This window comes from Acomys minous, assembly GCF_964271855.1.
Source record: "Acomys minous genome assembly, chromosome: 12".
In the NCBI taxonomy this organism is placed as follows: domain Eukaryota; kingdom Metazoa; phylum Chordata; class Mammalia; order Rodentia; family Muridae; genus Acomys; species Acomys minous.
In genome coordinates, this window is record NC_140493.1 from 55,267,446 (window position 1) to 55,280,892 (window position 13,447).

A 13,447-nucleotide genomic window follows, 5' to 3' on the forward strand; every position below is an offset into this window, starting at 1 on the left:
GTAAAATATGCTGGGGCTCAGGCCATATCACTTTCGTTTATACAAAGGAGAGTGACTTTCTGACAATGGCCGCAAAAATCTTCATATATCTATTATCAAAAAGTCCTTGCATCTAATCTGCACTTCCTGTTTACTCGGGTAATTAATTTTATTCCTTCCCAAGTCTCTGGGCTTGACAACCAAATAGTTTAGTTTCACAATTAAGCTTAGTTGTTTAGGGGTTAAGATGTTTTTAGGTATAGATAGATGTTTCAAGTTGATAGAGATGAGATATGATAGATATTGAGTTACATTCATAATTTTAGACTTATTGAGATAGGAAAGGTATTTTCTTCAAGGTTGCTAAATACAAGTAACATGAACATAATTCCTGTTTGTTCTGTGGTTTTTCTTGCTCTATGTAGTATATTTTATATATGTGTGATAACCTAAATGTCTATGTTTAAAAGAAGTAAATAATAAAAAGAAAGAAAGAAAAAAAGGTCCTTGCATCAGCATCTCCTCAGCAGGATTTTATGGTCCCACTATCAGGATGTCTGAGTGGTCTAAGGTTCAGGATTTTATGGTTGTTGCCTTGAAGTCTTTTGCTCATGTTCCAGCACAGGGTTGCTACCTCTTTGTGAGCAATATAACAAAGAGCCACTCACATTTTAAACATCACTAACCAGGAATGTGTTCCCTTTAGGCAGATACAGCTATGTTTAGAGGAAAAAAGTTTAGATGCGCAGAGGTAAGCTCCAGCAGCATGCTTATACACATTCGTGTACTAGTGGGCTGGTTGTTGTCTTTGTGGGGTCACACACATGATTGCTTCACAGCACACACTATCACACTATGCTTAAACTACACTGACCTCACATGAAATCTAATAGCTGGAGGATTATGGAGTTGAGTTCCTGTTCTGCTGTTCATAGAGTGATGCATAGGCAGAATCACTTACTAGGTTCTCAGGGCTCCATGACTGAACGGAATCTGGAAGGCCTTTTGCTAGGAAACAATGGTCGAGTCCAGAGCATGAGCATTGACATTCTGAAATGTGGGTTTCAAGCCAGCAACCAGCACATGTAAAGTACACCAAGGATGCAGAGTTTAATATAGCATGTGAGGTTGGCCAATAACACGGGGGAAGCAGATATTGGTCCAACCTTCTGATTTTCCCACTTAATCATTGTCTGCAAACTGGTATCTGACATTAAACATCTCTGCCACTTTGTTTTTTTATAAATTCTCTGACCTTCTCTCGCTGTGCCTATAAAGTGAGGTCTCTTATCCTAAGAGCCTCAAATACTAATACAGTTGACGTCAAGACTCAAGACAATCGAGCAACACAGAGGAGAGAACCTGCTTTGGATGTTAGCTAAATATGTCTGTGGTCTAGGAAGATAATTATCCTAAACTTAGTAAAAATTAAGTCATAAATTCAGACATATAACAATAGAAGTTCCTGCAAATAATATAGTTTCCCCTAGACATTTCTTTTTATAAGAGCATAAACCTAGATAGAGTTGAATTTTCAATTTTGCCTTTGATTTATGAAATGATGGTGAGATAAAACCATCAACATTTAAGACAGTGTTTGAATTGCTTTACCTTGGTATTGTTTTTCCATATTTACTCATCTATTTTTTCATGGTTATTTGGCCATAACTGGGTAAGTAATACCATATGCACCCTGTTTCAATGAAGGTCCACCTAATCTAGAACACATTTTAAGCTAACATGCCTTTGTCAGATTTTTATAGGATTTAAAATATTGCTTTCCTGAGAATTACATGGAGGAATTATTCTCCTTTTGCAAGTCACTTGAAGAGCCACTTCAGAGCTAGACATTCAAAAGAACATATTACAAATACAAGGCACATCATGATCTTACCAAGACGTTCTGTCTCATGACCATGAATTTCAAAAATTTTTGAGCCTAGTAAAGAATCTTGCTCAAGGCTGGCACAATGAAAATCAACCCACCTCTTATTCTCCACCACCCACTGGGAACAAACAAGTAATTTATGAATAATCTACAAATGACTGATAACCTTGACTTTTTGAAAAGTGCTTTGTCTTTTAAAATACTACTGTCTTATAGCTGACTGGATATTTGCTTTTTTGCCAACACCAGTATTTCTTAGAATCTAATAGTCATCAATCGGTGAGCACTATTTAAACTAAAAATTACTTGTCTTGAACAAGATTCACCTCAGCATTTCTATGCCTTCCTCTTCACATATCCCTTGCATGAATACCATGTGCTAAATAATTTGTCCATGACAGTGGTAGCAGTATGTTGAGTTTTAACGGGTGATTTTCCTCACATAGAAGAAAATCTGCGGGCCATTCTGGCCACTCTTTCAAGGCAATGGGCTTGCGCAGCCATCAACATATTGTGTGACCCTAAGTAATTCACTGTACTTTCCTTAGTCATTGTGAGTGAAATGAGAAAACAACACAACTTAGGCTACTTGTGAGGGTTGAATGAGTTACATGCTGATAAATCTTGGTGCATAGTTAACTTCAGTAGACGCTTGTATGCTGTTTCCTTTTCTTCCTTCGGTTTACATAGTTTGTGAGTAACACAATGGGCAGAACAAACATGATATGTTCATTATATCAATATAGCTGACAAATTAAGCTTTCCAGATACCCGTTGCTGGGGCCTCTCTCAACAACACCTCAAATTAAATTGTCTGCCTCTATAGGAAACCTGAGTGAAAACAATCACCCTCCAACACTATTTTTTTCCCAAATAACTCACAAACAAATGAATCTCCATGAACTACCAGTGAGATTAATCATTCAGTCAACCCATTTAGCAAGAGAGCAGTGAGCCCAATTCTGAGAACAGAGGACCATCAGAAGGGATTTGCTTACTTGGATTTCTACCAAGTCATCTAAGGCCTCTCACTCCCCAACTAGTAAAAGGAACTGGCTTTCCCTTTGTAGGGTTGGTAGAAAGGTCAAGGCACAGAGTTTGCATTGAAAGTCCATTATAAATACTAAATCACTTTATAGCTAATACTATTTCTTTACTTTAAAAATAGGATTGCTTTTTTCATTTCATTAATTATTCCAGATCCTTCATCCCTTTTCTAGTCTGTTGGGCCATTCTTTATGATGGAGTCAGACACTGACAGTGCTAATAAGCCAAAGAACTTTATCGTCCTAATGTCTCCACATGACTCTTGTGGCCAGCGACATTTCAGCTGAAACTCACCCCCTCGGATGTTTTTAAAATATTAAGCCTTGATGTAGTCATTATTTGTCCTGTAAATAGATAGTTTTAGAGCCCAGAGGGAATATAAGAAGACAATCAAATTTGTTACAAATCCTTCCTGAACATGGCTGATCAGGAGCATCAAGATGGATTTCACGTTCCTCTATCTAGGAGCCTGGTGAGAGATAAGATGAAAGCAGGCTTCATATTCATCACTCGTTGTAGATTTGACTTCGGCCTCCCTGTCAGCCTTTAAATCAGTGGCATCTGGTTCCTGCTACTTAAGGGCGCTGTTATTTTCTGCACCAGAAGGTAGTTAGTACTGGACACAGCAGCCCCATTTGATTAAAGAATAATGAACCAGAGTCATATGCATCACAGTGGCAGCTTAAATGAGGATTTCTGTATGGGTAGAGGACCTACTTTGTTTCAACAGCAGAGACAGATGAATTGGCCTGGGGGCTCTCTGTGCTTGTGACAGATGCTGACGTGAGACAGTCATTTTGGTTTGATGACCTAAAGTTGTGCATTGAATGGAGAAACTCAGTTGTGAAGAGTGGCCAACATCTGACCTGTCAGTAGGATCACAGAGTAGCTGAACCTTGATGTAGCCTCAGCGTGGCCTTCTGCACGATGCCTGGGGTTGGCATGTCCACAACAACCCAAACGCTTGGGACCATTCGCTGCGAGACAATTGTATAAAACATGATGTTTTATAATTATCAAGCAGATAATGTAGTGGAACCCACTGATTACTGAATTCTCTCTCAGAAGTGGAAGAAAACTTGCAGAGGAAGTAAAATTATTCTTTGACGCTCTTAAAATGATAAAACCTGACAAGGAGTTTGGTTGCCTGCTCTAGTAATTCTTTTCTGCTCCCATTTTGTGAGCAATATATCATTGAAATAATATGTAAATGATATTTTTAAGTTGAGAATGTCCCTTTCCTATTTATCAATAAGGTGAATTAACACAATGTATCAGTGAGACAAGTAATTTCCATTCTGGATCTGGTTCCTCCTTTAATAGCCAACTGTTTTCATACAGTTTCTTCTATGGATGATGTTTAAAGAAGCACTTGTTTATCTCAATCAAAATTACACAAGGAAGTATCCTGAAAATCTTCTCCTGTAGTTTTGATAAAAAATCAGGGATCCCCTGGAAAGGAAGGCCTGGTGGCACTCAGAGGAAGGATAGCAGGCTACCAAGAAGAGACTTGATATCCTATGAGCATATACAGGGTGAGGAGGTCCCTCTCAGTCACGGTCATAGTGGAGGGGAGTAAGGGGAAAGTGGGAGGGAGGGAAGAATGGGAGGATACAAGGGATGGGATAACAACTGAGATGTAATATGAATAAATTAATAAAAACTATTTTTAAAAAAAATCAGAAAAAAAAAAGATCAGGGATCTGGAGTCACATGCAATAGAATTCTGGCTGGAGAGACTAGTGGTTAAGAATGCTAAGCCAAAATATAAAAAGTGCAAAAGGATGTGGAATTCTAATGATTGAGTTTTTGCTTGATCATAAGTGAGTTACCAAGTCTCCACAGTTCCACCCCAAAAGCAGCGTAGCTTGGGAAACTTCTGACTTTAGCACTGTTAAGATTTTAACCTGTAGTTCAGTGCTTGCAGATGATCAATGTTAGCTGTAATGGCTGTTGTTCTCACAAGAGAAACCCACATGCCATTTTATAGAATTTCCATAAAAGCCCCAAATTTCCTGGACAGCAAAGGATCATACTAATAATGCTTGGCTGACAGAGGCTTCTCCTGCTACACATCTGTCAAATGTGGTAGCCCAATAATCTGTTGATGAAGCTAAGACATAAATCAATGTGATTGAAGGACAAAATATACCTTGTCTGCTCAAGGTAATTATTGGGTCATACAACTTACAAGTGAATGTGCAGAGGTCAACCTGATTAAAACCATGACTGGGTCCAGGGGCTAGCAACATGTCTTCTATCTGCATCCTCTGGCTCCCCCGCATCTCAGTTATCTATCAGGTGTCTGATTTTCTTTTTTCCCCCTAGATGGATTTTATTCCTAGGCTGGCTTTGCTTTCCTGGTGGCAAAATTGAGCCTTTTCAGTACCCTGAATGTATGTTGTTAATTTAAGGATCTCTGAGGCAAAGGAGGTTCTCTTGTAAAGAATTGTGACTTTGAGGCTCAATGGTGTTGCGTACTATAGTTTTCCAGTTTTGAACAACTTGCATGACAAACTAAAAGCAGAATACTACAGTTTTCCAGGTTTAAACATGAACGTGCCCTAGGAACTATGACAGATGAACTGTACTCAAAACACTTAATCTGAAAAGAAGCAAAGATAATTTCCCAGAAGACAGTGAAGGGCATTGTTAGGAACACGTAATACATAATGGGAGATTTTCACTGCTTTAACCTAGCCTATTATGGTCCTCTACCATTCTTAAGTTGTTGAAATGGGGAAATTTAATCAGAATAAGCCTAGGATTTGCCTCAGAGACCATATATTTTGCTAAAACAGCTTTCAGATATTTTATGATGCATTTTGCATCTGTAATGAAGAGGATTGACTTATATTGATAAAGTATAAATTCATAATTCACCAACAATAATATAAGTTCGATTTTACTCTTGTTCATCTGGGCCAGAGTCAAGCTCTATAAGTAGAAATACGCAATGGCTGGGATTAGAAAGGAAATTGCCAATATTTCAGATGGGATTTTTTTACACTTCTACTCTACTGCATGATAATGATACTATGAAACTGACAATATGGATGTATTATAGTTCAATGAATCAATAAAAATCACATAGCTGTTAATGATTTCAAGCTCATCTTGCTAAGCACAACTTGGCAGAGCTACCAAGTGGTTAAAAGTGTTTGTATGAGAGTTAAGGACTTCAGCGCCCAAGTCCAAGACCAAGTGTTTGTGTGCTATGTGGCCTTGGAGCTGATGTCTCTGGGATGCAGTTTCCTCATATGAGAAATGTAGTAATAAATTGCGGCCACTACACAGCCCTGGGGAAAGGCTGAGCTCACTGACAGGGAGATACTGGCTTGTTCTGCGTTCTTCAAGCGATGTGGATGCTGCTTCCTCCCCACAGGTGCCGAACATGTTCCCTACCCCCATCCCATAGTCGGTTACTTTATAATTCTTCTTGGCCCCTGTGGTAGCACTTACTTTAGGCTCATAGCGTTCTCTGAGATGGTATCATAAAGGAATACATTTTACCCAGGGCGAGAAGGGCAAATGGCGTTTGATGAGCTGCAATTTCAATGCCTTCTTTTTGAGCTTTCAAAGGGGCATGGAGAATGGTTAAAGCTGGCTCTTGGGCTCTGCAGCTAATGTCATACATCACTGCTTCTGTTTAGTATTTTTGAAGGCTTTTTTTCTAACAGGTACCTGCCCTCTTCCAACTCCCTGTCTCTTTCTCCCAGTGCAACCTGCTTTTACTTATTCTGCAATAGAAACGGGGGTTCCCACCCCCATTTGCCCCGAGGTGAGGAGTCAGCATGGTAGTAGAATCAAAAGACCAAAGCAAGAAGATTTACCTTTAAGTTATTTGCTAAGGCACTGCATTTTTGCTAGGTAATCATGGGCGTTTTACTGGCTCCTTCAAAGTCTGTTCCCTCAGCTACTTTAAAAAAAAAAAGAAAAGAAAAGAAAAGAAAAAAGACAGCCAACTGCCTCATTCACATCTTTGCTATGAGGGTTAAATGAAATCATGCCCACAGGATGAGAGTGGAATCCAAGTGAAAATTTCCATTATGATTTGTGATTATCATGTGTATGTGTCTGTGTATCAGCAGTTTGTTAGCAGCTGAACTGGTGTGTGTTCTGCCTTCATTCCTCAACTCCCCAACACACAGAGGCGCTCGGCCAGATGGCTGGGCTGCCAGCTGTGTCTTGTTCCGTCACTGTAAATACTGCATGCCCCAACAGAAAGGCTTTGCTTATAATCTAACATGCCTTGTCCTTTATCTCCTACAGCTTGAGAATTACATTGTGGAAAATATGAAGTCGGAGATGGCCCAGATACAACAGAATGCGGTTCAAAACCACACGGCCACCATGCTTGAGATAGGAACCAGTCTCTTATCTCAGACTGCAGAGCAGACCCGAAAGCTGACAGATGTTGAGACCCAGGTACGTTCCCCAGGGTCAGAGTCACAGGCTCAACCAGAATATTATTTTAAAATTACTCTGTAGTTTACTCCATAAACACAGAGCGTATGTCAGCTTGAGGTTGGGGAAACATACATTTTTTTGTTTATTGGTAATAACAACAATGAGAGCTTGACAAGCTATGCATGCTTTTTTTGCCTTAATGAGCATGAATATATTTAGCTTTGTGTGTCTTTGCAAGAAGAGCAGCTAAAAAACCTAATTAGCATTAAGTTGAAATAAACACTGCAGCTACCAACTATGATATGACTTGTGTCAACCAAAATAGTCATGTGGATCTAACTGGTGCATTTGATGAGCATTTCGACATATCTTGCTTTATTTCTGGTAACTGTCTTGTGATAGTGGCCTCTGCAGTGGCCTTGTGAATTCAGCGACTTGAAAGGAAAACTTCATCTACATTGAGCAGAAATAAGCAAGAGTCGGGATATACCTGTATATTTGAGTGGAAATCAATAAAATGTAAGGATACTCTTTAATTGTCACTATCATAAATCTACCAGCCAATATATTAGAGCACTGCAATATGGTCTCACTGCAGTTACCTATGCTACTGAGATTGCATTGTAATAGCATTCTAACACTTGGGGTCAGGGGATAACCGTTTTCCAATGGCTGATTTCTATCAAGACTAAAAAAGTACATGTGCAACTATGCCAGTGGGACTATATTTACTTTATTTGGTCTGTGTTGTGGTATTATAGATTGTATGTTGATCAAAGATGCTTTGTATAGATAAAGCATTTTATATGAAATACAGCTTGTCTCGATACAAAACACATTTATGAAAACCACTTAAAGCCTGTAGGTAAGAAAATTGTACTGATCTCTCTCATTAACACAGTTACAGAATTTAGGACTCAAACTCTGGAGTCCTGATATGTCTTCCACTGATAAATGATACTAATAATAAATTAATGAACTCAGATATTAAATGATGATTGCATTGGACGAATATATCACATAGATTTTGGAAAGTGTTTCCCCTGTTGACCGTCATCAGATACATATAAAGTTCAGGGAGTGGGAGCTATATCTATCTCATAACTAGACAATATAAGATACATTGACTCACTTATTATAACCTACAACAAGCCCGTTGATCTATACAATATTTCCTATATTTCACATAATGAGACTGTATTTTTCCGTTACTTTATTTAAAACTTAATGCTTACCACCTGCTACAAACGTTTTCACAAATTCAAACCCTGAAACACTGGGGTTGTTTTTTGCTCTTCTCTCTGTAAAGATTGATGCTATGCAAGTTTTTTAAAGTAATAATTTATCCTGCATTCCAAAGGCTGGGAGAGATGTACTTTCTGAACAATAGTCCAAAGGAATGCCAATGAATAAAGGGAAAATAGAACTCCCAGTGTGGGGCAGTGAAAATTCATCTTAAAGGCCAATTAAAGCTTACTAGATATAACAAGAACAGTTTTTAGGATGGACAAACTAAGAAAGTATTGCAAGTCCTTCAGAATTATCAACAAGAGGCAATTAGACAAAGAAATGCTGAGACAGGCCTTAATCTACTTTACAAAGGGAAGCCTTTGCATTCTTCTTATCTTCCTTTGAACATTTTGCAGTTAGTGATGTTTACCCGCCAAGCCTTTCTTAAGCAAGTGTGTATCTACATGGGTATATTTGAACTATGGAGATATTTTCTGCTTCAGCATAACTGAATAAGAGCATCTAAGTCCTGCCACAGGTTCAAGTTTACAAAACAAATATTTAGACCTAGGTGTCTTTATACGGGATTCACTTCTAAGAACTCACAAGCTGGTGGCGCTCCCTGCTTTGTCCAGGTTTGTTCACGTAGTTTTCTCTGACACTCACCTAATTTGCCTTCACACTTTCTTGGTTTATTTTCCTTAAAACTGACTTCATGCTGCTCAGTATCTAAGGACCATGGAGCAAGGGCTTTGAGCCATTTGCGTGGCCTAGCTCTCACATGATGATCTTATAAAGATAAGCAACTTATTGCTTCCTGGTCCTATGTTGACCTTCTAGACTTGCACTTTCATAGGAGAAAGGAGGACCATGGTTTTGTTCCAGGGCGTGAAGGATCCCTATCTTCAGTGAACATTATAATCAGAAAAAGGGTTCCATGGTCACCACATTTAGAAACCCTGCTGTCTGTGGGGTGATAACGAGAAACCAGAGAAAGCCTTTCCTTCCTCCATCGCTCAGCAGACCACTGTCCACTCTTATCAGTCTCTGCCAGTATTCCCTTCTCCTTCAAGTTCCTCTTCTGCACAAAGGAGTTAGGACGAGGAATTATCAATGCCTCTCTCCTGTTGCATCATCATCTCCTTCTCATTTTCCTTTTTCAGGCATATTTGGTGTAGAGCAAACTATCAGATCAACAAACTGAATTCAATTCTACTTCTGATCATCTCCTTGCCTCAATATCAAGCATCCTCACACTTTTATTAATCATTACTGTCAAGCATATCCTAAAAAGAATGTAGCATTTCCATTCCTTGTTTAAATATGAGGAAGCTGAAATAAAAATTGTTATAGTGTTATAGAAAGTTGTTTCAGATGAAAACCTTAGTGACTCTTCAAGTGAGAATTTAAAGCTACATTGTTTCCTGTCAAGAGCTACAAGCTCATTGTCTACCTCCCGGTGCTGGTCTCTCTGCCGTGGCGGTCTTTCCTCTAAGACTTGAGGACTGTGCCAACAGGTGCAAGCAGAGAACAAGAGTTAATCCAGAGCAAGAAAAGTGATGTGGCACTCTTAGCACTGCTGGCAGTCTCTTAGGTGTGATGAAGATGCTACTGCTTTGCTGCTGCTGGGAATGGCAGGCCCACCCATGCCACCTTATGTGCCAGTGACTTCATCACATATAGACTGAGTGCTACATGTGCGCTGCCAGCTGCCAGCTGTGTCAACTCTAGGGAAGTTCTTTAGGCGAGTATCTCAAGTTTCCTTCAGTCTCCAATAAGTTCCAGCACTACAGTATTAGAAGGGGAATTTAATTGCATTTGAACAGATCTGCTTTGCGTATTTTCGTGACGCAAGATGTTCCAAGAGGTGACTTGTAGACTGTGCTAGCACCGAAAGCAGTCTTTATGTCCAGCGACTTTGAGTTAATGCGGTGAAAAGTCTCTAGATCAAGTCTCTTTTTCACTTTCTGTCATATTTAAAACACACCGTCTCAGTATACTGCTGTGGGAAGTGTAATTGACCAGTGGCCCCAGCTGCTGTACTCTCAAACCCATCAGGTATTGGTACAGAGACCACAATTCTCCACAGCCATTTCTAAGCAATGACTCACTGTGGCAGGCTACTTAGTGTTGTTCCCAGGAGCTTTCGAAGTTTGCTGACACATGACTTTAGCTAACGTTTTCCCATAGCCTGTTGAATATAATTACAGCTGTCCCGGGGACTAAGACTTCCATCTAGCACTCCTTTCCCCCAACTCTCCTCTTCACTGGGGTAAAGCAGGCACCTCAATCTGAAGGCTGTCTCTGCCTCCTCCCATTTATTCCCAGTTTCCCTTCATAGACGTTTGCTCTAATAAATTCCCTGACATTTAATCCCACTTCTCTTCTGCCTCGCTGAGATCACTAAACACTACAACTGTTGTTTGGATCAAAATAGCACAGTTAGAAATGTAAAGTAGTTCATAAGTTGTCTGTTGAAGAAACACATTTCTTTTTTAAAAATTTTATTAATTTATTCATATTACATCTCAATGATTATCCCCTCCCTTGTATCCTCCCATTCCTCCCTCCCTCCCATTTTCCCCTTACTCCCCTCCCCTATGACTGTGCCTGAGGGGGACCTCCTCCCCCTGTATATGCTCATAGGGTATCAAGTCACTTATCCTTCCTCTGAGTGCCTCCAGGCCTCCCCATCCAGGGGACGTGGTTCAATATGAGGCACCAGAGTACGTGTGAAAGTCAGACCCCACTCTCCACTCAACTGTGGAGAATGTCCTGTCCATTGACTAGATCTGGGTAGGGGTTTGAAGTTTACGGCCTGTATTGTCCTTGGCTGGTGCCTTAGTTTGGGCAGGACCCCTGGGCACAAATCTGCCTATCATAATTTTCTTCTTGTAGATTTCTAGGATCCTCTGGATCCTTCAACTTTGCCATTGAAGGAACACATTTCTCTAGGTGATAAAAGGATTTTTCTTTTGTCCACTATCAAAGATCAGCTCTAAAAATTGAACCGTATTTCTTTAATTTGATGAGGGCATACATAGCTGAATAAATTTTTAACCTTGATGGTGAAATAAATAGGCCAGGGCGTCTTATAAGGAAAATACATTGGTTATTAATCTGAATAAGTCACTGGAAGAAGGCTCAGAAAACTCTGGCTTGTTGGCTTGTGGTTTGTTTCTTTCTTTCTTTCTTTCTTTTAATTTTGTTTTAGTATTTATTGATTTTTTAATGTATACAGTGTTCTGGCTGCATATCCAACTGCATGCCAGAAGATGGCACCAGATCTCATTATAGATGGTTGTAAGCCACCATGTGGTTGCTGGGAATTGAACTCAGGACCTCTGGAAGAGCAGTCAGTGCTCTTAACCTCTGAGCCATCTCTCCAGCCCCCCCCCCTTAAAATTTTTTAAAAATCTGAACTTGTTTTTCACATCATCAAAGTCATCATTGTCATGTCATTATGGCTGGTCTATTTTTCACTTTGTATTCCTGCTTTTGATTACTAATATACTGTTTCCTGCTTCTTTAACATAAGCTAATATTTTCCCTTGTGTGTAATCTTTTTCCAAATTATGTTCATAAAATTAGATTTTTGTTTCTCTGCATACATCATTCATACTAAACACATTGAATGGCTCTTGTTTTTGTTTTAAAGATTTTTTTTTTTGGTTCAGTCTAATGTCTATATCACATCTTGGTAATTTTTCTCAAATTCTTGATGAATTAAAAAAATGCATCCTCACATCTATAAAATATTATCAGAATTGCTTAGTATCTGTTGCATGAATTGGCTTCTCCACCCCAGTCACATTATTATCTGTCCACAGTGAGCACAAGCAATAGGAGCAGGAGTCCTGAGGGTGGTGACTCAGCCACGCTGGCCAGGTTTCATGGTCTCTGCCCACTGTGGCAGTAACACCATACTGTATGCTAATGCTCCTCCTTTTGATCCTAATGATAAAGTGCCCTTGCTGAAACAGCTTAGAGATGTGCTTATAGAGTTTCCTCCTCAGTGAAGTTTTTTTCTTCTTTTCACACACACACATACATATTAAGTCTAGGAACCACCCATGAGAGAAAACATGAAGGCTCAGAAAACTCTGGCTTGTTGGCTTGCGGTTTGTTTCTAAAGCCGTATTAATTACAGCCACATTTGTCGAGGCACATGTTGCCTGTGACTAGTTTACTCTCGTCATGGCAGAGTGGTTATACCAGAGTTAAAGGAAAGAGAGGATGGCCTGTACATTAGGGTTTTCTCATTACTGTGACAAAATATGTAACAGGAACAATTTAAGGGAGTAAGAACTTAGTTTGGCTCACAGTTTGAGAGTACAAAATTCATGACATGGGTAAGGCCACATTGGGTGTGTGTAGGTGGGAACATTCACATTTTACTGGATTAGAAATCAGAGGCTCTTGTATCCTCCCATTCCTCCCTCCCTCCCACTTTCCCCCTACTCCCCTCCCCTATGACTAGATGGGATAACAATTGAGATGTAATATGAATAAATTAGTAAAATATATTTTTTAAAAAGTACAAATCAAAGCAAAAATAAAATTAAATTTTAAAAAAAGATCTAAAATCCTCCAATAATATGAAAAAAAAATCAGAGGCTCTGAGGCTCCAACCAGGACAAGCCACAAACCATAGCAACCTACCCCCGAGGGACCCATTTCTTTCATTGAGGCTCCAACCCGTAAAGGGTCTATAATGTCTCAAAACAGCATCACCAGCTGGAGACCAAATGTTCAAACACACAAGCCTTTTGGAAACATCTCACATCCACTGACTGACAGCTCACCAAGCATAGATGGTTACTATCTGGCTGTTGACTAAAAATCTAACTCTTCAAACGCATGTTAGTTAGATAGCAAGGATTTTCATTCTTT

General features: G+C 39.5%; 1 protein-coding gene across 1 annotated transcript in view; it reads left to right on the forward strand.

The window, feature by feature from the left end:
• The window catches only part of ANGPT1 (angiopoietin 1), a 244,515-nt gene that overhangs the window by 130,623 nt on the left and 100,445 nt on the right, over window positions 1-13,447 (forward strand). The window contains exon 2 of the mRNA XM_084747938.1: window positions 7,187-7,342. Within this exon, the coding sequence (XP_084604064.1) occupies window positions 7,187-7,342 (156 nt within the window). The remainder of the gene's footprint in view (window positions 1-7,186; window positions 7,343-13,447) is intronic.